The 23,976-nt window shown below is 42.5% G+C and overlaps 2 protein-coding genes across 12 annotated transcripts in view; one reads left to right on the top strand and one right to left on the bottom strand.

The window, feature by feature from the left end:
• The window catches only part of UBE3D (ubiquitin protein ligase E3D), a 145,667-nt gene extending 127,081 nt beyond the window's left edge, over positions 1-18,586 (bottom strand). For all 3 annotated transcript variants that reach the window (XM_036317523.1, XM_036317522.1, XM_036317525.1), the window contains exons 1-3: positions 18,409-18,586; positions 7,595-7,791; positions 3,735-3,825 (exon numbers count right to left, since the gene is read on the bottom strand). In XM_036317523.1, coding sequence (XP_036173416.1) covers positions 3,735-3,825; positions 7,595-7,791; positions 18,409-18,482 — 362 coding nt within the window. In that variant the 5' untranslated portion in view covers positions 18,483-18,586. The remainder of the gene's footprint in view (positions 1-3,734; positions 3,826-7,594; positions 7,792-18,408) is intronic.
• Positions 18,587-20,736: 2,150 nt separating this feature from the next.
• DOP1A (DOP1 leucine zipper like protein A) overlaps positions 20,737-23,976 on the top strand; it is a 106,762-nt gene continuing 103,522 nt past the window's right edge. For all 9 annotated transcript variants that reach the window (XM_036317690.1, XM_036317687.1, XM_036317686.1 and 6 more), the window contains exon 1: positions 20,737-20,847. The gene's annotated coding sequence lies outside the window, so the exon portion shown is untranslated. The remainder of the gene's footprint in view (positions 20,848-23,976) is intronic.

Genomic DNA, 23,976 nt, shown 5'->3' with positions numbered 1-23,976 from the left:
CAAGCCTCTTTTGAAATACCTTTGGTTTTATTTTCTACATAACAAGAACAGAAGATGCCCTTATCACTATGTAAAACAGATAACTGGGTGTGTGTGGGGGGGGGGGGGGGAGAAGACCACTGAGCTTACTGTACACAGTCAACATGAAATCCTTGTACAGATACTGGAGGAATCACGTTTTTCCATAAAACAAAGTCATAGGGCATACTGCCTAAGAGTAAAATGTAAGCTAACATGAGGCAAGGGCTCAGTCAAATAAGAAGGGAGAAAGGTGGATCATTTCCCCGGCACACCTATAAAATGCAGTGTAGTAAACCAAAGAGGTTTAAAAAAACTAAACAAGGTAATTTACTAGTTTGGTGATAAGACCAATTATGGAAAAGGGAGTGGAAGGATTCTATAGAACCAATAAAAAAGAGCTTGTTGAGCATTAATATTCCATGTGTTACAGCCTTTAACTCTCTTCACGAATTTGGAAAATAGGCCTCATTTTGTCTACTTAAGAAAAAGGTGACTTCAGGGTATCTACCCCCAAATTTTAAAAACATGTATTCATAAAGATATATGTACCCCTATGTTCAATACAGCATTAGTCATGATAGCCAAGACATGGAAGCAATCTAAGTGTGCTTCGATAGATGGTTTCATAAAGGAGATGTGGTACACTAGTACAAGGCAACACTACTCAGACAGAAGAAAGGATGAAATACTGCCATTTGCAACAACATGGGTAGATCCTGAGAGTATCATGTTAAAGAGTCGGACAGAAAAGGACAAGAACCACATATAAACAACCCGTGTGGATATAAAAGAGAAAACAACAAATGAACAAACTCATAGACACGGACAGCGGTATGAAGGGGACTAGAGGATAAAGAAGGTAAAAGGGGTCAAATATATGGTGACAGAGGAAGATTAGACTATGAGTGGTGAGCGTACAATGCAATGTACAGGTCATGTATTGTAGAACTGTACACTTGAAACTTATAATGTTAGTTAAAAAAAGAAGCTGAGGTGATATGGGCAGGTTCCCCAGCTACTAAGTGGTGAAGCTGGAGTTCAAATCCTGTTCCCACTCTCCCACTCTCACTTCCACACTACAGGGCCTCCTAGTGGTCAGGGTTAGGGAGAGTAAATACAGTCTTTCAGTGTTAGCCTCTACTAAGCCCTTCTAGTTCCCAATCCCATGACTGTAAAAAAGGATCGACATAAAACAAAAGGTGCAGTTCCTGACTAGGAAAACGGGGACTACAGATAAAGGTTTCTCATATCCATCACCCTTTTCCAATGAAATATCAGCCAGCAGTCAATGAGCATAACCTCCACGGTAAGCAGCACCAGGAAATACTGTTACACTGAGTTTCACTTGTTTCTGCTGTAACTCCTAGGTCAGCTCATTGCTGTGCAGGCATGCATGTTTAGGAAACTTCACATGAGAATTAAACCAAAGCCTGAAGTAGACGGAGACAAGGAAAACTTTCTTGGTTAAACTGCAATGTAAACTGGGATCCTCTGACCCTCTGAGGCTAAGGTGAGCCTACCACAGAGCGCACCCTCTGCAGCAACTTCAGCCTCTGCTAATTCGATCAAGAACATTCTCTCCTCTACAGATTGAGAATCACCTCATTTCTCACCCAAGATAATCATTCAGAGGATGCTCCCTTCACAACCTCCCATTTCCACCAAAGTAACTTTCTGCTATCTCATCTACCTGGGGCACTGCCAGGAATCATAAAGCAAGCAAGAGAGGATGGCAGAAGGCCAAAATAAACACAGTAACGTTTATTTAATTCCACCCAGCAAGAATTTATTGAAGGTGCATTATTCACCAGGCATGATGTCTGATGCTGGAGATCTTGGTGATGATGATGGTAAGAATAATTACAGTAGCAGCTACCACATACTGAATGCTTAACATGTCCCAAACTTGGTTAAAACACTTAAATTCATTGGATCCTCCAGACAACCCTAAGAGGTAGCTCCTATTGTTATCTATGTGTTTGTAGTAAGGATATTGAGGCATGGAGTGGTTAAGTAACTAGCCCAGGGTCACATCCAGGAAGTGGTGATGTGAGCCCAGACTGGCTAGTTTCTGGGTCTGTACTACCCGCCACTAGAGTGCACTGCACTCTAAATATGAGTAGGGATTAGGGATATAGGGGTCAATAAGACTATCCTCACCCCCAGAGCCTACAGTTTAATCAGGAAGACAGGCAAATAAATCTTAGAGGGAGATTAGACTATGGGTGGTGAGCAGGGAAGGCTCCCAGCGGTAGATGACATTTAATTTAGGAGCTGAATTTAGGAGCGAACCTGAGGGAAATAGGGTACCGGGGTACATTCCACGGGAGACAGTAGCTCTCACTAAGCCAGCTAGGGTGGAGAAAAGCATGGAGAGTCAGGGGACGCAGGCTGATCACTAGAGCTGTGCACAGAACGTGTGTACATAACGGTGTGCTGTTTTGGGGACAAAGAAAGGAAGTTGAGGGTGGAAAGGTAAATAGAAACAAACTCATAAAGGACCTGGCATGGCATGCTAACGTCTTACGGACTTTACCTTGAAAGATGTGGAAGGGCTTGAACAGGGGAGCCAGCTGCATTTGGGAACAATCACTCGAAAGTGTAGAAATGTTCAGAAGAGGGTGAACCTGGAGGAAGGCTAAGCAGATAGGGAGCTGGCAACAAGTGCTATTAGGTGAGAAGATAGCAGCCTGGAGGGAGGTAGTAGCACTGGGGTGGAGGAATGTGGACTTGCAAGAAATGCGGGGAAGGAAGTAGCAAAAGTAGTTGGTGAGAGACTATATATGGGGGGCAAGGAGGAACCCAGAGACACCACCAGGAATCTACCTTGAAGATGCAGTAGAGGTCTGCATGCCCTCAGACAAGGAGCCCTGGAAGAGGAGCAGGTTTCAGATATGGAGAAGGACCCATTTGCATGCAAGTCTCAGGCACTTGTCTTGGAGGAAATGCACCAAACAAAGAACTCTAAATTCTTTTTAAAAATATTGTTAACCAGTGTAAGGTTTTCATTTGTCTTTCCTGTGTATGAGTGATCAGAAGCTGAAAATTCAGGGGGAAGGGTTTGTGCCCAGGAAACAAGGAGGCTGACAGGAGGAAGGGAGCAGATGGGAAAATGATTCAACGAGACAACTTGGGAATGCAAAGGTACCGCAAAGAGCCCTTTCCATCTCAGTGGGGCAATCACAGCACACCGCAAGAACAGGTTATAAGGTTAGCCTGATCATCAAGAAAAGGTTAATTTGTGTTCTCTATATGCTGTTTTAACAAGCAGGGAAATAGGAACTGGATTTCAGACAGGCACTAATAGAAATAGTTCAAATAAAAAGTTGTGCTGCAAAACCTTCCTTTTTAGAAATGTCACTTAATGTGGAAAATCCCATTCACCAACATGATGGATAAAACATGCAATAGGTCCCAAGTCTCTTTTTGTAAGAGAGATGCTTCAGTGATCAACACTCTTCCACCAAGATAACCAACCCTCCCTTCCCCCCTCAAAGCCAGCATCCTATTGTTCCCCCTGGTCGGCCTGAGAAGACTTAACTGCTCTGTGATTGCTGGAGAGTTTTATGGCTGATGTTGTTCAAAGTGGCATTAAGCTGGCTCTCGTTTTAAGGCCATACACTGTTCCCTTGGCGATTACTTCAAAAACTCTGATAGGAAAGAGAAAAGCATCGCCAGGCACAGAATTAATCAATGTAAGACGCATTCCTTACCTGTCCCTTATTATGACTTCACCGCAGGACTGGCAATAAAATGTGCAGCAGTCTTGGGCTTCTGAGCTTTGATTAAACATTGAAGTCAGCTCTAAAGGAAATCAATGACACAGAAATCTTAGAGGTTTGGGACAAATATGTTAACATATTTATAAGAGTGTAATAGCCACAATAAATTACCATCAATAAATACTGTTTATGATGTACCCAGAAGTACACATTTAATTAGTATTATCTGATGACTCAACCAGAAGTAAATATTGTGAAGTGTTTCCAAAAACAACAGATTTTGCTTGTTCCGGAGCCAGGTATTGCCCAGATTGTTCATGTCACACACTGTTATTTCTCTCATTCCATAAACACCAACATTAAAGATGAAGAAAAAGGGGCTATTTCTTTCCTATCAGGCTAACTACACAGAGCTTCACCATTCTCGGCTTTCTTCTGCTACGTCTGAGGTATAGTTTTTCATCATTGTGACTGCTGGTGAATAAAGCTTTTAAATTTAAGTTTAATTTGATTTAAATAAGATTTATGTCCACTCTGGCATATTACCAGTATGTACTAACAAAATGAATCTTGAAACTGGTCTATTGGACAGGTTCCTGAGTATGGAATGGCTCCTAAGAAAAATTCAATCTCTTAAGAGCAAAACTCAATTTCTGATTAAAGCTGTGGAAAAACATATATTTCCCACATTATGTGAAATGCAGCATAAAGCAGTCTATTCTCTGTTTCCTTTATTTATTCATGAAGAAAAATTTTTTTTCACTCTCTTCCCCCCGCCCCCGAAAAAAACCCCACAAAAATATGTGTTATATTTAAAAATATAAAGAAATGAGGTCCTGTCCATTAGAATCAGGCAACTTAAATTTGGTTTATGTTATTTTGTATGTATGGTAAGATTAAGTAGACCTAGGTAAGACATCCAAAATATTCTTTTCAGAACCAGTAAACAAATTTTTAGCGAAATACTCCCCTCTGCTGGTCACCCAGCATGATCCTCTAGCTCAGGTTCGCGTCAGAACTTTCAGATACAGGGCATCCTGGGAGAGGCGCCAGCACCTGGGGCGAACCTCGTGCCTGTGCTATATCAGACTCGTGCGTGTTCCACGTCAAGGTTATGGTCTGACCTAAGTTACACTCAAAACAGTGTGGCAATACGTTTACTACGATCCCGAGAAGGAAGTTCTTACAACAGAAAAGTTGCCTTTTTAAAGACCCCGCATCACAACTGAATGCTAAAAATTTCAAAACTCTCTTCCTACAAGAGATTCCGACTGATTCAAGCTTACATCAGTATGCATCTATCTAGTATTTATTTATTCAGTACCTATTATGAGCAAAGCTCTAAAGCAATTAAGTGCGGAGGACTATTTCGCATATCTTTTCATGCACTACAGAACAAGCTTTTGAAAGCTTTCCTTTTTCAGATATTTGAGTAAAATATGTTTCAGAACTAGAAAGAAACAGGAGACCAATGAATGCAAACAACATGCAAAACAACACATAGCAGTCAATTTATTTTGTCCTCCAGCCAAAACTAAACAATAATGCTGGCTGACTTAAATTTTTTTAAATAGTTCAAGTTTTGCTATTTGCATATTAACTGTTACACAATATGGGTAGGTGATAAACCAATTCTTGATTCTGAAAGGTCTCCATACCCCCTAAGTATGGGCCCTAAAATCATGTTCCCAGAAAACTAACAGTAGATCTGAAAGCACCCCACTATGCCGTTTCCCAAGTTCCAGACTGTGACTGCTGTGATTGTCCATCACTGCTACAGAGAAGGTGATGACAGGACAAGGGCCAGCCTCCCACGGCTTCTTCCCTGACACACCACTTCCTCCGCCTACATTAGGTACACTGGGGAGTGTGAGTGTGCTTCCCGGCTAGTCACCCACTCTGCTTTCCATGAATAGTCCAACAGTCATTCTTCGTGTTTATCTTACACCGTTTAAGCTCATTGGCATTTCTTTTCCCTATCTCTTATCCCTAAAACCAACTCTACCCAACTCAGACTAGTTATTCATCAACCCGGGACACGAGCAAAATTACTCTCCAGCAAAGAAGAAGCGAAACTTGCTCTCTATCTTCTCTTCCCTTTCAAAAGCCAGCAAAAAGACTCAGGGGAACTGAAAAAGGCTCCCATCTTTTAAATGGCTCTTCAAAACAATCTGCTGGACCCCACCACTGGCTCCATGCAGTTCAGATGAAAGGCTTAGTAAAAATGAGGCAGCAGTGAAGTCTAAGGGTATATCTGGGAGAAATAAAATCCTTCTCTGATAATGAGCATCTATCAGTCCTCTGCACCCTACTTCTATAAAGTTCTCCATTTTAACATCATGTTAATCCTCAAAAGTATATTACTGCCCTGCCTGGTTTGGCTCAGTGGCTAGAGTGTCGGCCTGCGGACTGAAGGGTCCCAGGTTCGATTCCGGTCAAGGGCATGTACCTTGGTTGCAGGCACGTTCCCAGTGGGGGATGTGCAGGAGGCAGCTGATCGATGTTTCTCTCTCATCGATGTTTCTAACTCTCTATCCCACTCCCTTCCTCTCTGTAAAAAATCAATAAAACATATTTTTTAAAAAGTATATTACTTAGATGGTAAGAAATGTAATAAACCAATAATTTTATTCAATAAATTATTCTGAGAAACACTTTTACTATCTTACTGAATCAATGTACCAGTAACAAATATTGGAAATAAGATAGGCATAACAACATTCAAAATTAAATTATGTATCATACTCAATTTCAGAATCTTTGTATGTACTATTCTATTTGGAAATGTCTCTACATGGATGGGATCATTTCCATCATTCAGTTCTCTGATCAAATATCGCCTCTTTTGAGTGGCCTTCTCCATCACTCTCCACCCAAACCCAGTCACTCCCTATCCCATCATTTGGCTTTACTTTGCCCATGGCGCTTTTCTCTGTATCCAAGTAATTAATTTGGTCATTATCTATTCCCACGCATTACAATGTAAGCTCCCTGAAGCCAGAGACCCTCCTAGTTTGTTCACATCTGTATCGCTATAATCTAGAGCAATTCCTAGCTCAAAATATAAGGTAATGGTTACTGAATTAATGAATTTCTATGTAACGCTTTAAAATAAACTACATCTTGCACAAACCATCTTACTTCACCTTCACATCAGCTCTGTGAGCCAGGTAATTTTACAATTAAAGAGACAAAGCAGAGGTATATGGAAAATCTTTGTGAACTTCTGCTCAATTTTGTTGTGGACCTAAAATTGCTCTAAAAAGTAAGTGTATTAGGAAGAAACAAAAACCACTAAAAAAAATTCCAAAAGAAACAAAACCTCAGAAAGATTATGTGACACGTTTAACTGCACATAGCTGATAAATGGCAGAGCTGGCTAAGACCCTAGAGCAGCGGTTCTCAACCTGTGGGTCGCGACCCCTTTGGGGGTCGAACAACCCTTTCACAGGGGTCGCCTAAGACCATCGGAAAACACATATATAATTACATATTGTCTTTGTGATTAATCACTATGCTTTAATTATGTTCAATTTGTAACAATGGAAATACACCCTGCATATCAGATATTTACATTACGATTCATAACAGTAGCAAAATTACAGTTATGAAGTAGCAACGAAAATAATTTTATGGTTGGGGGTCACCACAACATGAGGAACTGTATTAAAGGGTCGCGGCATTAGGAAGGTTGAGAGCCACTGCCCTAGATCTTTTCCACTCCCAGCTCCTTCCATGCCAGTGATGAGCAGCTATTTCCACCTGGGAAAATTCAACTTCTTAGGGGAAAAATCACCTTCGATTTGTAGTGAAAAAGTTAATGCAGAAACAGGAGTGCTGGCATAGCTTACTTGTGCTGAATTCCATCCGCGCCTGCAGCCGCAGGTGTAGTCCATCTCCAGCCACATACTGCAGCCCATGGCCAGAGGAAGGCACAAGCCTGACCTCTGCTGGAAGGCAGATCTCTGTGCAGCCTCCAGGGGTCCTCACCTGGAGCGAGGAGGGAGTTATGGAAATATCCATGGGCATCCCTCCTTCTTTGGGCTCTCTGGCAATTAAAAATAAAACACACAACAATTATTTCTCATTGCTGAAAACCACATGATGAAAGAAACAAAAACGGCCAACAATCTCTCTGTTCCTCTTCAGTAAAGGCCCTAAAGTTAACTATCCCAGAAAAATAACAGTGAGCCAACCATTATAAACTTATGAACAATAATAGATACAGAGGCAGAGCTGCCTCAAACAGATTGTCAAACTGCAGCGGGAAGGCCGGGGAGGGTTGGGGGGCAGGAGGGAGGGGGGTAAGAGATCAACGGAAGGACGTGTATGCATGCATATAAGCATAACCAATGGACATAAGACACTGGGGGGTGCGGGAGGCCAGGGGATTGTCAAGGGCAGGGGGGAAAAAAGGACACATATGTAATACTCTTTGTAATACTTTAAGCAATAAAACAATAAAAAATAAAAATTAAAAAAAGTCTACACTAGGTTTAGACCAGGTCAGAGAGCACTTTACACTATTACTGTAACATGAAAGTTCTGGGATATATATTTTATGATTGCTTCTTTTTTATGCTAATGATGCACTTTAAAATGTGCACTTTTTCCAATGATAATAATCGTGAGTCCACTCCTAGCTCTCTCTTCTATCCTAAAGCTTCCTCCACGTGCTCCAGCCTGGACCTTCCTGGGGTTGCTCTGCACAGCCTGCCATTCCATTTCCTCATGCCCCCAATTTCCTCCCACAAGTCTCCCCAACTTCAGTTTCTTCAAACAAGCACAGTCTAACACTGGCCTGTCAAATGTCATACACTTGTTCTTTGAAATATTTTTGGGAAGAGAATTCAACAAAGGCAGCATAAGACAGTGGCTTATTCATCTTTGCATCCCTTGACCATAGCATGGTTTGTATATTCATTCATTCACTCATTCATTCAAACCATCTTTTGTGAGTTCTATATATAATGTGCCAGGTACTGGAAATATAACAACTAACAATATATTTTCTCTGGCCCCCCTCCCCCAAATAGGGGACAGGTAAGTAAACAGGAATGCTCAAGGGATCAGTGGAAACTACACTGTACTTATTCCTGACAAATACAGGTTACTATGGAAGCACACGAAGGGGTGTAGTGACTATCATCAACCGAGCACTAACTTAATGATATTTGAATAATGAATGAATGAGTGAGTGGAATACTCCTGCTCCTGAGACCAGCATTACAATGTTTAACTTTCAGTAAATTCAAGCATTGTTGTTGGATATACAGGATTTTGATAAGGAGATCAGGTTTACATTAAATAAAAGGTACAGGAGAAAAATTTTTTCTTGTCAACATTAAGAATAAAAAAAAATTACGAAAATCTAGTGAGTATGAATACCAGGCATAAAAGGACTTATTAATCCAGTTCACTACAAACACAAATCACTCAGTGTAGGCAATAAAGAATAACATACAGTGCCCATCCGCCAAAATATAAAGGGGGAGTAAACACACAGAGAAATGATTCTCATATGAAGCTGAAATATGCTTAGCACTGTAACAGAGGACTTCCTCTTAAAAGCAGACAGCAGGTGCAGGCCATCCACTCTGTGTCACCTAATTTCAGAATGTGCGTCATCTACAGAGTGTCATCTAAGTACAGAGGTCAAACCCTGTGTTCAGGTGTGAATCTTGATTAGGCCTCGTAATTGCCTTAGAAAATATTAAGACTACCTTCTGGCTAGCTCCTTCTCAAAGTATATGGATTACACTTAATTGGCAACATAGAATATCAAAAAACCCAAATATTTTCCTGGGTCAAAAGTCTAATTTTAAGAAATTGTGTTTAAGAAATAATAATCCTCACATGGTCGGTGTGGCTCAGTGGTTGATCATCAACCCATGAACCAGGAGGTCATGATTTGGTTCCTAGCCAAGGCACATGCCTGGGTTTCGCCCCGATCCCTAGTAGGGGACATGCAGAGGGCAGTCGATCAATGGTTCTCTCTCATCATTGATGCTTCTGTCCCTCCCTCTCTCTGAAATCAATAAAAAAATATATTTTAAAAATCCTCTAAAGCAGAGATCAGAAAACTTTTTATATAAAAGCCAGATTGTAAATATTTCAGGTTTTACAGGCCATATATGGTCTCTGTTGCATATTCTATTTTGTGTTTTTCTTTTTTAACAACCCTTTAAAAAATGTAAAACACATTCTCTGCTCACAGGCTGTACCAAAACAGGCCACAGGTTAGATTTGGCTCATGGGCCATAGTTTGACAACCACTACTCTAAAGATACAGTGTGTCCACTTTGCTACTGCAGTGACTTTCAAATGTCCAGTTGGCACTTGGAAGTGCTCCAGGGGCTACTACTGGGTTCTTAAGCCCCCACTCCCACCCCGTCTCTGGCTTACCACTCTTCCCCTTATCTTCCCTGGAAAATTCAGCCAATTACACAAGGCCAAGTAAGAAAGGCATCTATGCAAGGGTGGGAGAACCACAGTGGCCTGGAGTGTGTCTGATAAATCCAGCAGGGTGAGGGGGGCATGCACCACACAGCCTGAGAGCTAAGGAGGCCACTCGGCAGTGATGTCAGATCCAAAGAGGGGTGAGGCGGAAATCTGGGGGTTGGAGGGCAGCTCAGCATGGGGTTTCAGAGCCTATCTTAGTCGGTTCAAGCAACTATAACAAAATACCACATATTGGGTGGCCTAAACAGCTGGCATTTACTTCTCATAGTTCTGGAGGCTGGGAAGTCCAAGACCAAGGTGCCAGCAAATGTGCTCCTTATTGAGGGCCCTCTTTCTGGCCTGCAGGTGGCCGCCTTCTCCCTGTAACCTCAGATGGCAGAAAGGGGAAGCTTTGGTGCACTTTCTTATAAAAGCCTGACTCTTATCAGGGTGGCTCCACCCTCATGACTTCATCTAAACTTAAATATCTACCAAAGGCCCCACTCCTAATCCCATCACACTGGGAGTTAGGGTTTCAACATATGAATTTTGATGGGACATAAACATTCAATCCAAGCAGCCCAAGCAGGTGAGGAGAGTGCCAACACTGGGGGGGGGGGGGGGGGGGGGGGGGGGGAGCAGCAAAGGGTGACAGCAAAATATTATTTATATATATATAACTGCGGGGTCCCAGGTTCGATTCCGGTCAAGGGCATGTACCTTGGTTGCGGGCACATCCCTGGTAGGGGGTGTGCAGGAAGCAGCTGATTGATGTTTCTCTCTCATCGATGTTTCTAACTCTCTATCCCTCTCTCTTCCTCTCTCTAAAATAAATAAATAAATATATATATTTTATTTTTTTTTCAATATACAGGTATATCATGAGGAAAATGAAAGCCAGGATTGTCACTATGGGAGGGCAGAGTTACAAAGAGGAAAGGGAGAAAACCAGAATGGATCCTATGGTGGTAGACTAGAATTGGAAATATCAGTGTAAAGTCATGGTGTTCAATGTATATAAACAGATACAGTAATATATGTAGATGTCCATGTATGTATGTGCATGTATGATATAGATACACATACATACACACATACACAAACATCACATATACTAGTATGTCGTGTGCGCGCACACACACACACTCTCAATTCTGTTCACTAGTGGTTTTCAGAGAAGTGACACCCAATAGTAATGAGCACACTCTGTGTCCAGATCTTGTTTTCTAAAGACCATTTTCCACTTAAAAAAACCAATGAACAAAAGCAAAACAAACCAGGGTTCCTTGGAAAAATAACTACGTGCAAGGCTGGAATAGGAAAAACATGAGATGAACCTGGAACATCTTGCTGTGCAACAAAGAAATTAATAAATGATAGGGACATGTCAAAACAGACAAAGAATCAGGCCAGTGTGCTCAGTGGTTGAGAGTCAAGTCCACCCATGAACCAGAAGGTCACGGTTCAACTCCAGGTCAGGGCACATATCCAGATTATGGACTTGATCCCCAGTGGGAGGTGAGCAGGAGGCAGCTGAGCAATGAATCTCTCTCATCATTGATGTTTCTGTCTCTCCTCTCCCTTCCTCACTCTGAAATCAATATATATAAATATATATAAAATAAAACACATAAAAAAAGGCACAAATAATTTTGAAGGAACCACCACTGGCGACATCAAGTGTAATTTGATTTAAAAAGTAACCCTCTCTATAAAACTATGAGTCCATACTGATGTAAATAAATCCTATCCTATCTAATAAAAGAGAAACATGGTAATTGGGGTACGACCGCTACCCTTCCCATTGGCTAATCAGGGCGATATGCAAATTAACTGCCAGCCAAGATGGTGGCTGGCAGACAGTCAGCTGGAAGCGAACATGAGGCTTGCTTACTTCAGTGACGAAGGAAACCAACATTCCCCACCTGCCGCTGCTGGCCTCTGAGCTACAACTCTAAGCAACTATGTTACAAATATAGAAGCTAAACAAAACCCCAGAAACCTGCTTTAGTCGCTGGGCTTCAGCCAGCAGGATCGCAACATTGTTTCAAATACAGAAGGTAAACAAAGGCCAGAAACCTGCTTTCAGCAGCAGATGCCTCAGAGCTAGAGCCAGAGCTAAAGCGGGCCCAGAATAAAACAAAAAAAGAAAAAAAGGAGCGGTTGGGAGCTTCAGTCACCCGCCAGCCTGAAAACAGCCCTCAGCCCCTCACCCAGACTGGCCAGGCACCCCAGTGGGGACCCCCACCCTGAAGGTTGTGTGACCAGCTGCAAACAGCCATCATCCCCTCATCCAGGCTGGCCAGGCACCCCAGTGGGGACCCCCACCCTGATCCAGGACACCCTTCAGGGCAAACCAGCCGGCCCCCAGCCATGCACCAGGCCTCTATCCTATATAGTAAAAGGGTAATATGCCTCCCAGCACCGGGATCAGCGGAGCCATGAGGCCTCCCAGCACTGGGATCAGCAGAGCAGCGAGGCCTCCCGGCCTGAGATCAGTGGAGCCGCGAGGCCTCCCAGCACCGGGATCAGAGTGACAGGGGGCAGCGCCCAAACCCCCTGATCGCCCTGCAGCTCTGTGTGTGACAGGGGGCGAGGCCACAACCTCCCTATCTGCCCTGCTCTGTTCATGACAGGGGAAGGTGCCCCAACCCCTTGATCAGCCCTGCTCTGTGCCTGATAGGGGGGAGCTCCCCAACCCCCTGATTGCCCTGCGGCTCTGTGTGTGACAGGGTGCGGCGCCCCAACCTCCCACCATGGGCCCTGCTCTGTGTGTGACGGGGTAGAGCCATAACCTCCCCATCGGCCCTGCCCTGAGTGTGACAGGGTGCGGCGCCCCAACCCCCTGATCCGCCCTGCTCTGTGTGTGACAGGGGCCGGTGCCCCAACTCCCCTATCGGCCCTACTCTGTGCGTGACAGGGGGGAGCTCCCCAACCCCCTGATGGGCCCTGCTCTGTGCATGACAGCGGGGAGCTCCCCAACCCCCTAATCGACCCTGCTCTGTGCGTGACAGAGTATGGAGCCCCAACCCCCCTGATGGGCCCTGCTCTGTGAGTGACAGGGGGCAGCGCCCCAACCCCCTGATTGGACCTGCTCTGTGCGTGACAGGGGGTGGCGCCGCAACCTCCCCATCGACCCTGCCTTGAGTGTGAGTGCCCCAACCCCCCAATCGGCCCTACCCTGAGCGTGACTGAGGGTGGCATCGCAACCTCCCGATCCGCCCTGCTCTGTGCATGACAGGGGCGGCGCCCCAACTCCCAATCGGCCCTGCTCTGAGCCCAACCAGGGGCTGTACCTAGGGATTGGGCCTGCCCTCTGCCACCCAGGAGCAGGCCTAAGCCAGCAGGTCGTTATCTCCCAAGGGGTCCCAGACTGCGAGAGGGCACAGGCCGGGCTGAGGGACCCCTCCTTCCCCCTGAGTGCACAAATTTTTGTGCACCGGGCCTCTAGTGAATAATAATAAAAAAAAAATCTGATGAGGACCAGGGCATTTACATAGCATCAAAGGATCTCTTCAGTAACACTGATTTTGAAGAGAAAAAGAGTAACTTTATGGTGGAGAAGCCTGGCAGACACCACTTTAAGCACTCAAGGTTAATGTGAAATTTAATTGGACCAATCAAAATCATGTGCCATCTGATAGGTTGTAATGAGAACACAGAATCATTTCTATGATATTACTGCCAAAGATGTATAACCTGGACCTAATTTTGAGGAAACATGAGACAAACCCAAGTGACAGGATATTATACAAAATAATTGGGCTGTAATCTTTAAAAGTGTCAGGATCATGAAAGTTAAGGAAAACTGAGGAACTGTTCCTTCCGAGGTAAACCTGGCAATGAATGAACTGGATCCCTGCACAATCACAGATATTATGTAGACAACGGGCAAAGCTTGAATGAGGTTTGAGTATAAGAAGACAGTAACCTATTTCCCAATTTTGAGGGTTGCCTGGTGGTTATGGAGGAAAATGTGCTTACGTGTAGGAAATCCACAGTAACATATTCAGGTGGGACAGCAACTTATCTCAAGTTTGCTATCAACCCAAAACAAAGTTTTGAAACTCTAATTGTTAGCACTTTTTATAACTTGAGGCTTTCTTCACTATCCATTTGTCTTCTTTCAGGCGTCACATTTTGCTTGAAACTATCCAGTAAGTTCATATCTTGCCCTGAGTACCAGCTAATGTCTCTTCAATGGTGTATAAGACCCAGTGATACACTAGAGCCACGTGTGAAAGTTGCAGGCATTTTGAAAACCAGTTGACCTCACTTTGACAGCTTTGGCATCATCCATAGTGAAAGTATTTACACCGCAGAAATCAGTAAATGCTGCAAATTGGGAGGTTTTTGTTTGGTTGGTTGCTTTGTTTTCCTGGAGTGCAGGTTGCTAAATACTCACCAGCACACCACTCATTGTCTGACCCTTTATTATGTGCTCCACCAGCCCACCCACACCTCTATGAACTAAGCACCCCTTCATACTCAGAGGAAAACAGTCTTCTACCAGGTATCCCATAGTTCCAAACCATACTTCTTTCAGTTTATTACTCAAATCTTGTTTTTGCCTTTGGAATAACAATTTGTCGTTTGTTTTACCTATTCCTTTTTCTGTTGTATTTTTTTTCCAGGTGCTTATCTGTATTCAATATAATGTGTATTTTGTTTATTTTGTGTGTGTTTTTCTGCCTAATTCTCACCCACAGCCACCATTAGACTGTAAATTCAATGAGAATAAATATTTTTGTCTTTGTTCTTTTTTTTTTTAATATATTTTATTGATTTTTCACAGAGAGGAAGGGAGAGAGCTAGAGAGCTAGAAACATTGATGAGAAACATCGATCAAATGCCTCCTGCACATCTCCCACTGGGGATGTGCCCGCAACCCAGGTACATGCCCCCGACCGGAATCGAACCTGGGACCCCTCAGTCCGCAGGCCAACGCTCTATCCACTAAGCCAAACTGGTTTCGGCAGTCTTTGTTCTTATTACTGTTCACAGCTGTATACCCATACTTAGAATCTGAGGTTTTGGCAGTAGAATAGGAATTCAGTAAATATCTGTGGATTGAATAAATGAATGGCTTAGGTTTATCCCAGGAATACTAAGATGGCTTGACATAAATAGATTTTTCTAATGCAATTCACAGATGTAAAGATCAAAGCAAAAAATATGATCGTCACAATACACGCAGAAATAATTACAGATAATATAATATCTATTCATGATTAAAAACCTTAAACTAGGCCCTGGCTGGGTAGCTCAGTTGGTTAGAGGATTGTCCTGATACACCAGGGTTGTGGGTTCAATCCCTGGTCAGGGAGCATATAAGAGTCAATTATTGAATGCATAAATAAATGGAACAACAAATTGATGTCTCTCAAAAAAAATCAATAAATTAAAACACACACACACCCTTAAACTAGAAGAAGAACTATGCAATCTATCAAACAGGTTAGCCAAAAATCAACTTCATCATACCTAAAGATTAAATACTACAAGCATTTGTTTTAAGATTAGGTACAAGAATAAAATTCAATCATATCATGTACATTAACTGTAAAATGTGCAGACTAAAAATTCTAATTAATTGTATAAATTGTCAGAATGAATTTTAAAAAACTTCACCCAGTGTGCTATAAAAATTTTATATATAAAGATGGATTGAGAGTAAAAGTGTAAAAAAGGACATACCATGCAAACAGTATAGTCAACTGATTTCTGAAAAGACACTGAGTTAATTCAATGGGAGAAATGACAGTCTTTTTAACTAATGGTGATAAAACAACTGGATATCCTTACAGAAAAAAAAAAAAAAGGACTTGACCATGCCTTACTCCAAACACAAAAATGAATTTACCATATTCACAGACCTAAATGTAAAAGCTTAAACTATGTTAACTCCTAAAATATAAACATAGGAAAATAAATCTTTACAAGCCTAAGGTAGACAAAGATTTCTTAAGATACAAAAACACTAATCATTAAGGAAAAATGCAATAAACTGGATTTCATTATAATTAAAAATTTCTGTTCATCAAAAAACACTATTAAGAAAATGAAAAGGTAAGTTACACACAGAGAGAAAATATTTAGATACTCACAAGGCATAAATGAAAAAAAGCATTTTTCCAGACTATATAAAGAACTTTTCAAATTCAATAATAAGGCAAACAACCGGATTTTTTAATGCCAAAACATTATAAGATACCTTACTAAGAAACATATGTGAATAACCAAAGAACAAATAAAAGGTACTCAACATTATTAGTCAAGGAAATGCAAATTAAAATGACAATGAGATACCACTTTATATCACTATATTGACTACAATCAAAAAGCCTTACAACACTAAATGCAGATGAGAATGTGAAGCAATTGGAACTCTCATTTTTTTTTTTCTGGTGAGAGTGTAAAATGGTACAACTACTTTGGAGGTTGTTTGGCAATTTCTCATAAAGTGAAGGCCACATCTGCCCTATGACCCATCAATTCCACTCTTAGGTAATTACCTATGAGAAAGGAAAATGCATGTCCACAAAAAGACTTATACAACAATGTGTGGCAGCTTTATCCATAATAAGCAAACTCTAGAACAGAAGTGGGAAACGATGTCCTGCAGGCCGTATAAGGCCGTATAAGGCCTAAGTCGTTTGGTCTGGTCCTGCCAAGGTATTAGGGGCTACTTAGTTAAATGTTTGACCAAATATAACAGGCTAATGTTTAAGTTGATAATTTTGTATGGCCCACAAATGATGTGTTAAGTATCCCAATAGCCCTTGGCAGAAAAAAAGTTTCCCTACCCTGCTCTAAAACACACAAAATTCTCCAGCAACCGGAGAATGAATAAATGAACTGTCATATGTTCATTCAGTGGAAAACTACTCAGCAGGAAAAAAGAATTGGATTATTTACGTATTCAATGGCAGGGATGAAACATGAATCTCAGAAATACTGTTGAAGGAAAGCAGCCAGAAACAACAACAACAAAGTGAGCAATGGCAAAACCAATCTTTGTTGAATGAAATCAGAACACTGGTTGCTTTTAGAGTAGAGGGAATTGATTAGTGATAAAGCTCAATGGTCAAAGACCACCCGGGGACAAACCAGCAGTCCAGCAGTTAGGTTTCTGAACTTGCTTAAACAAGGGAGAGTAATCCAGGACAACCCTGAAGAAAGCAGCGAGGTTGTTTTGTTTTGTGTAAGGTTTGGGTCCCTAATTACCCTACAAAGTGAAATGGAATTGGAGATACTTATCTGATTTGAGAGACAGAAAGAAGAGAAGTCAATATCGCCGTTTTACAACTGAAAAAAATTCAGACTAACTAGAATTCTACCTTTGTGAAGAAGCTAGGATTTGAATTCAGTTCTCCTGCCGAATCCAAAACTGCCACACAGACACCCGGCTGACTTAAGGAAAAGAGGTAAAGCTAAGCACCAATCTACCTCACAGTGGCATTGTGTAATAAAATTTTTAGGATTTTAATATCGAATTTGCTGTTTTTGAAACAGTGGGCACAGGAGAAAGAATCACATACTACAAAACAAAACAAAAAGGAGAACACTTTTTCTAACAGTTTCGTATTCATGTAGCGGAAAAGAAAAAAGAAAAAAAGAAGTTAAACGGTTTGCAGACTTCCCAGTGGAACTCGTAATGTGAATAAAAGAATGAACTGTAGTGAGCATACCACCTTTGTTAGTCACTCACTAAACACACGTTTTAAATGACTGTATCAGTTTCTCTGCATAGCACAGTTTGGGGAGGAAAAAAAAACCACCCGACTTTATTTATAAAACAGGAAACTCACTTTGGAACTGATCCTACAATGAAGATCCTTTAATGAGTCAGACAGGCATTTTGGGGCACCGTTTCCTTGGAAACGCCGGGCACCGCCGACGATGTTTTTTACATCCGTGCTCCTCAAACGTGAACGTGCAACTGAATGGGGGAAGCACGTCAAATGCAAGTTCTGATTCAGCAGGTCTGTTGTGGACTGAGGCTGCATTTCTCAGAAGCTCCCAGGTGATGCCGAGATGGCAGAAGGGCTGGGGGGCTATAGGAGAGGGAGCACTCTACTCTGAGTAATCAAGAGAGCTCTAAGCAGCTGGAAAGAAGAAATTCAAAAACACACCCTCCCCAGGGAGGCGGAGACTTGCCGGGTAGCATAGAGGCGAGCTAGGCTCGGTGCCCAGGAGCCCACACTCCCACCCCTGGCCTTACCCCAGGATCAGCAGCGCGCTCTGCAGCCGTCTCCGCACCTCCAGGAACACGCGCGTCTCTGCCGGCGGGGCCATGGCGGGCGCCCAGACGGAGGTCCCAGCCAAGCCGCCACCGGGGCCAGAAGCGCCTCTGCACGTGCGGCTCAAACCCAAGCAGCCCCGGCGGCGGCGGCACGGGATTCCGGGATGGGCTCGCTCGGCTGAAACAGCCAGCCCGCCCACAGCGCCACCTGCCGGGCGGAGAGTGCGCTGCCTAGAGGACTCGATCTGGGGGGCGTGAGCGTTTTCAGAGCGGGTTTGGGGTCTGAGCATTGTGAAGGTGGGTGGGAGAGCCAGGTTGTCCTCCCACCCTGCTTCTTGTGGGTGTGACCTGATGCGTTAGTCTCCTTGGAAATGACCTTAAAAATCAGACGGGGCGTGCATTCCTTTGGCTAGAGTGGATAGGGATGTGAGGCTGGAAGAGAGGGAGTTCATACAGGCAGGCACAGTCCCCTGGAGGCCCAAGAGCAGAATTCTTCACCCCAAATACACTGTATTTTGTTTTTGTGTTTCGTTTTATTTTGTCTTGTTTTTATGGACTATGATTTCATTTTTATGATCTATGGGCGGGAGGTCCTTCAGTAGCTCTCCTCTCTCTGAGGCCACAGATGTCCAGGATTGACGTGACATTGCTTCTCAAGTTAAACACAGTTGCTCCAAGTTGCAAAAGTGTGAGAAGTTTTCTGTTCCCTATGCAGAATAGAGTGTATTAAAACCAGTAACATGAATCACAGGATTAATCATTCCTATAAGCTTTGAAAAAAGGAAGATGAGAATGATTCCATGTGTACATTTTCACTATTCACTTTTGTGGAAGTAAAAACTGACTCAGGGAAGTCCTAATCTTATTACTACCAGAAGATTGTTTTGGAAAGTTTGACACAGTAAAGAAAAGGATCTAGTATATTGTAAATACTTATAATGGAAAATGCTAAAATATAAGTCCATGGACGCATTATAAGAATTCTTTAAAAGAAAGAGACTGTTTTTTTAAAAACAGAAACAGTGAATGTTTGTATTCAGAAAATCTTATGTTTATTGATGTTCTACTTTATAATTTCAAGGTCATAATTACCACACACCAAACATTCATCTAGACATTTTCTGAGTAGATAATAAAACCCCTATCTTAGAGACACTAGTATAAGACAATATTTCTAAAATTGGTATTTGAGCCCTAGCTGGTTTGGCTAAGTGGATAGAGCATCAGCCTGGTTGGGGTGTGTGCAGGGGGCAACCAACCAATGTGTCTCTCACATTAATGTTTCTCTCTCTGTCTCTCCCTCTCCCTTCCACTCTTCCTAAAAATCAATAGAAAATTATCCTTGGGTGAGGATTAACTAAAATCAGTATTTGAAGTTTTAAAAGTTTATCATGTTGCATCACAAATTCCTGTATCCATCACAATGATTCAACAACACAGAATTAACTTTACTACTATTCCATCTCAGATAATGGTGATGAAGGGTGATGATTTCAACTCATATTTCTTTAATTCTCAAGGCTATGCTATTAAGTGCTTAAATAACATTCTTAGCATAGTATGCTCTTCATAATTGGTTTATTTTATTATTTTTTAAAATATATTTTTATTGATTTTAGAGAGTAAGGGAAAGGGAGAGAGAGAGAGAGAAACATCAATGATGAGAGTGAATCATTGGCTGCCTCCTGCACGCCCCACACTGGGGATCAAGCCTGCACTCTGGATATATGCCCTGACAGGGAATCGAACCCATGACCTTCTGGTTCAAAGGTCGACGCTCAACCACTGAGCCATGCAGGCGGGCGATTTTGATTATTTTTAAATATTTTTATATTTTTACATTGGTGAAAAAGAAATTATTTTTTTGACCCTATGATTTAGGCAAAACAGTGCAATCCTCCTTGCAATAACTACGTGATTTAGAGAGTTCTAGGCTCAAACAGTCCAAAGCTGATAACTATTGGAATTTCCTAAATCTTCTAATCTCTCTGGGCCTCAAGGTCTGCCTAAGAAATACAAAGGAATTATTTAAATTATATTTAAACACTTATTTAAATATTACTTATGTAAAAGCTGTTTTCAACTCCTAGCATCCCTTCAAACTCTCAGGATTGGCTGGCGCTGGAGAGTTAAAAACACCTGCTATAAACCCCTTTGCAGGCCCACTTCCGCCGTTGGTGGCCCTGGACCGCTTCCCTGACACTCCGCTTGAGGGCGCTGTGGCGACAGCTGGCGCCCAGCACGGGGAACGGACCAGGGGGTGGATATAGAGCTCGTCGACGTCGACGCCGGCGTGGGCGTGGGCGCAGCGCGGTGCACGCTGGGAGCTGTCACCAAGCCCTTCGGCTTTCGGCCTCCGTGTAGCTGCCGCGGTTGCCAGGAGAGCGGCGCTGGCGGCAGCGGCGGAGCCCACAGCAGGTAACCGTGTCCCCGCCCCCGTAGCGGTCACGAGGCCGGCCGCTGGCTCTGAGCGGCTTCCTCGGCCTGCCTCGTTCCGGAGCCGCGGGGACATGCCGGGTCAGGCTGCTGTGGCGTCGGGGGCGATGCCGCCCTGGCGCCGCATGAAGCCGCGCAGCCGGGCGGCTGTCCTCTGGTTTCCGGGGAAGCGGAGCTGCGCGGGGACCGGCGGGCTGGGGCGGGGCGGAGGCGCGAGGGCGGCCGCAGGTGTCCGGTGGCGGATCCCCAGCCGCCCGCGCTGGGGCCGGCCGGGCGCCAGGTTGGAGTGGAGGTCGCACCTGGGCGAGGAAGGCGCGCGGGGGAACCCTTTGTTGGCGGCACCAAGGCCTCGTGCAGCCTCACTAGTGTGTGCGATCGTTCTGATATTGTGACAGCAGTGAATGCCACCCCCGGTGCATGGCCCACGCGAGGGGTCGGAAAGGAGTGCCCAAGTCGATGAGAGGAAGTCAGATTAGTCCTAAGGAAGTTGTTAATGATCACCTTTGATTCCGAGGCTTTTAAAGTTGCTGCATAAACTACAGTTACCTGTTCAGCCTTCTCCATTCTTCTACCCTGCGGAGGAAAAGAGTGGCACACAACTATGCATTTTTTTTAACACTATAAGAACTCTTTTTTTTTTAAGAGATTACATTTTTAATATGTTTCAGAGAGGAAGGGAGAGGGGGAGAGAGAGAGATGGAAACATCAGTGAGAGAGAATCACTGATTTGGCTGCCTGCTGCACGCCCCCTGTGGGGACCTAGCGCGCAACCCAGGCGTGTGCCCTTGAGGGAAATCGAAACCGAGACCCTTCAGTCCGCAGGCCGACGCTCTACCCACTGAGCCAAACCGGCTAGGGCAACTGTACTTTTTTAAAGCTACGTAAATTGTGTTTTGATTAATCTTACACTTCTATGGAGTTTGAGAAACATAAAGATGAGGGGGAAATTGATTTGGAGGTTGTAGTTAAAGCAATCAAGACTTTTTAATAATTACAAAAAGAGGAAGATGCCTGATACAAAAGCCTTGAACTATAGAAAAAACCCCCTCTCCTTTTCGTTGTTATTGGCTATCTTCTATGCAGACATACATAGATCTTCATTTTACTGTGAATAACATGTCAGCATTAGGTGCTAAGTAACTCACCTGATAAACAACACAATGATTTAGTTGAGCTGACAAGTTATAACAAGAGTAAACTAACACCAGTTGTAGTACACGTGCTTTATTTTCAGTGATTACTTTCAGCTGCCGCTCTGAACTACATAATTCTCCAGTATTGCTAAATAATAGCAAATATCCAGGTGGACATGATTATCAGGAACTGAAGTCTTGAAGGAAGAATTAAAAACACCTAAGTTAATACACAAACCAGAAAATGTGATAGCACAACCAAAATGTTGCATGTAAATTAAATGTTGTTAATTAAATGTTTAACGATATATATAAAGGCAAAGGAGTCCTATTCACCTCCTAAGTTCTTTGTTCTGCTAACCTGGAATGAGCTCTCTGGGCCTCAGTTTTGTCATCTGTTTAAGGGAATTTCGTAAGTTTAGAGTTTTTCAAACTGATGTTTCACCCTGAACAATGTTCTGAATTCAGTAACAGGCTTACTGCCCCAAAAGAGTGTTCCATGGCAAATGATTTGGAAGCACATTGGGTTTAATCAGGAGTTTAACTTTTGATTTGCTTTTACCTGCAGGACTTCTCAAAACCTTTACTACTATTCTTATATGCATGTAAATCCTCAAGGGAACGTTATCAAAGCGTTTCCTAAACCGACCAGGGCAGAGAGCCTATTTCCTCATAGCTAACCTGTTAATATCTAGAATATACAGCAGGTCCTAGAATAACATTTCCTTCAGTGTTGTTTCCTTGTATCATTCCTGTAGGAACTTGTTTATGCCAGTCAACTTATGGTAAAACTGGTTTCCTTATGTCATTTCACCTCAGTTTCAAGAACTGACTTATTGTAAGTAGGATACCAATTTCGAAAGTATAGCACTTGACTTGAGTCCCCTTTCAACTCTGAAATTCCCCACATGGCTTCCATGTTAAGTTTTCTGGAGCATGCAGATCTAGTGGCATGCAGATCTAGAACCAGTAAAATATTAAGGATACACACAGGTTTCTATGGACCCAATGCCTTAACTTATAGCAGAAGAGTATCTTCTTTTTCTGGTCTGTTGATGCTTTTCAATAGCATAATTATTTCAGGTTTTGAATTTGATTGTTATGGGCAAGTTATGATTTTATTAAGAATGATATTATAAAGTTCCAACAGGTAAAGACTTATTAATCATGGTGTTATTTTTACTGTGAATGATTTCCCTCTCTAGTCATGAATTCTTCAACTGTGAAATGTATAAAAGCCACTTGAAATGTACTTAATAATTGATTACTGAAAATAATTAAAGATTAAAACGTAAATTCTAAGGCAGTTTCTAAATTGCTTACTGTCAGGATCTACATGTTTAATACAACCTTACATAATTTTGCTAAATTCTGTCAGGTGTCACTAGCGCAGAACCAGTGTGGCTACTTCTTTCTGTTCTTTCTTACCTTGTTAGGGGTGAGTGCTGTTAATGAACTCCTTTGTTTGGGAGGGATAACACATTTAATTTTAATAGGTAAGCCTTAATTCAGATGCGTTCTCTCCCTGAAATGAAACTATTATGTAGAAGCATAGAGCTATTTTTTTCGGTTATAGCTAAAATATTTAATTGAAATTTTATTATATGAAATTAAGTACTTTTGATTCCTTTTAAAATGTGATTTCCATTTTCTCTTTATTGCATTCATTTCTCCCTCCCCAAGTTACTCAAGCCTGAAACCTCAATGACTTTTCATTGCATAGGTCAAATATATGCTATCAAATTTATTAAGGGAAAATTTACATATAGTAACGTGCACTCATTTTATATGTACATTATATACACACACCTATGTCACCACCACCACCACAATCAAGATTTGAAACATGTCACCACTCAGGCCTGTATTGTTATGCTTTTGTTCTCTTTGAATGCTCTGTCTCTACATGTCTAAATCATACCAATCAAGTCCTAGCTTAAAATGCCATTTTGTGTATTGCTTCATTTTGAAATAATTT

The sequence above is a fragment of the Myotis myotis genome, unplaced genomic scaffold (assembly GCF_014108235.1).
Source record: "Myotis myotis isolate mMyoMyo1 unplaced genomic scaffold, mMyoMyo1.p scaffold_m19_p_7, whole genome shotgun sequence".
Lineage (NCBI taxonomy): Eukaryota > Metazoa > Chordata > Mammalia > Chiroptera > Vespertilionidae > Myotis > Myotis myotis.
The sequence above is the reverse complement of the archived record's forward strand: the minus strand, read 5'-3'. Positions and strand labels throughout refer to the sequence as shown.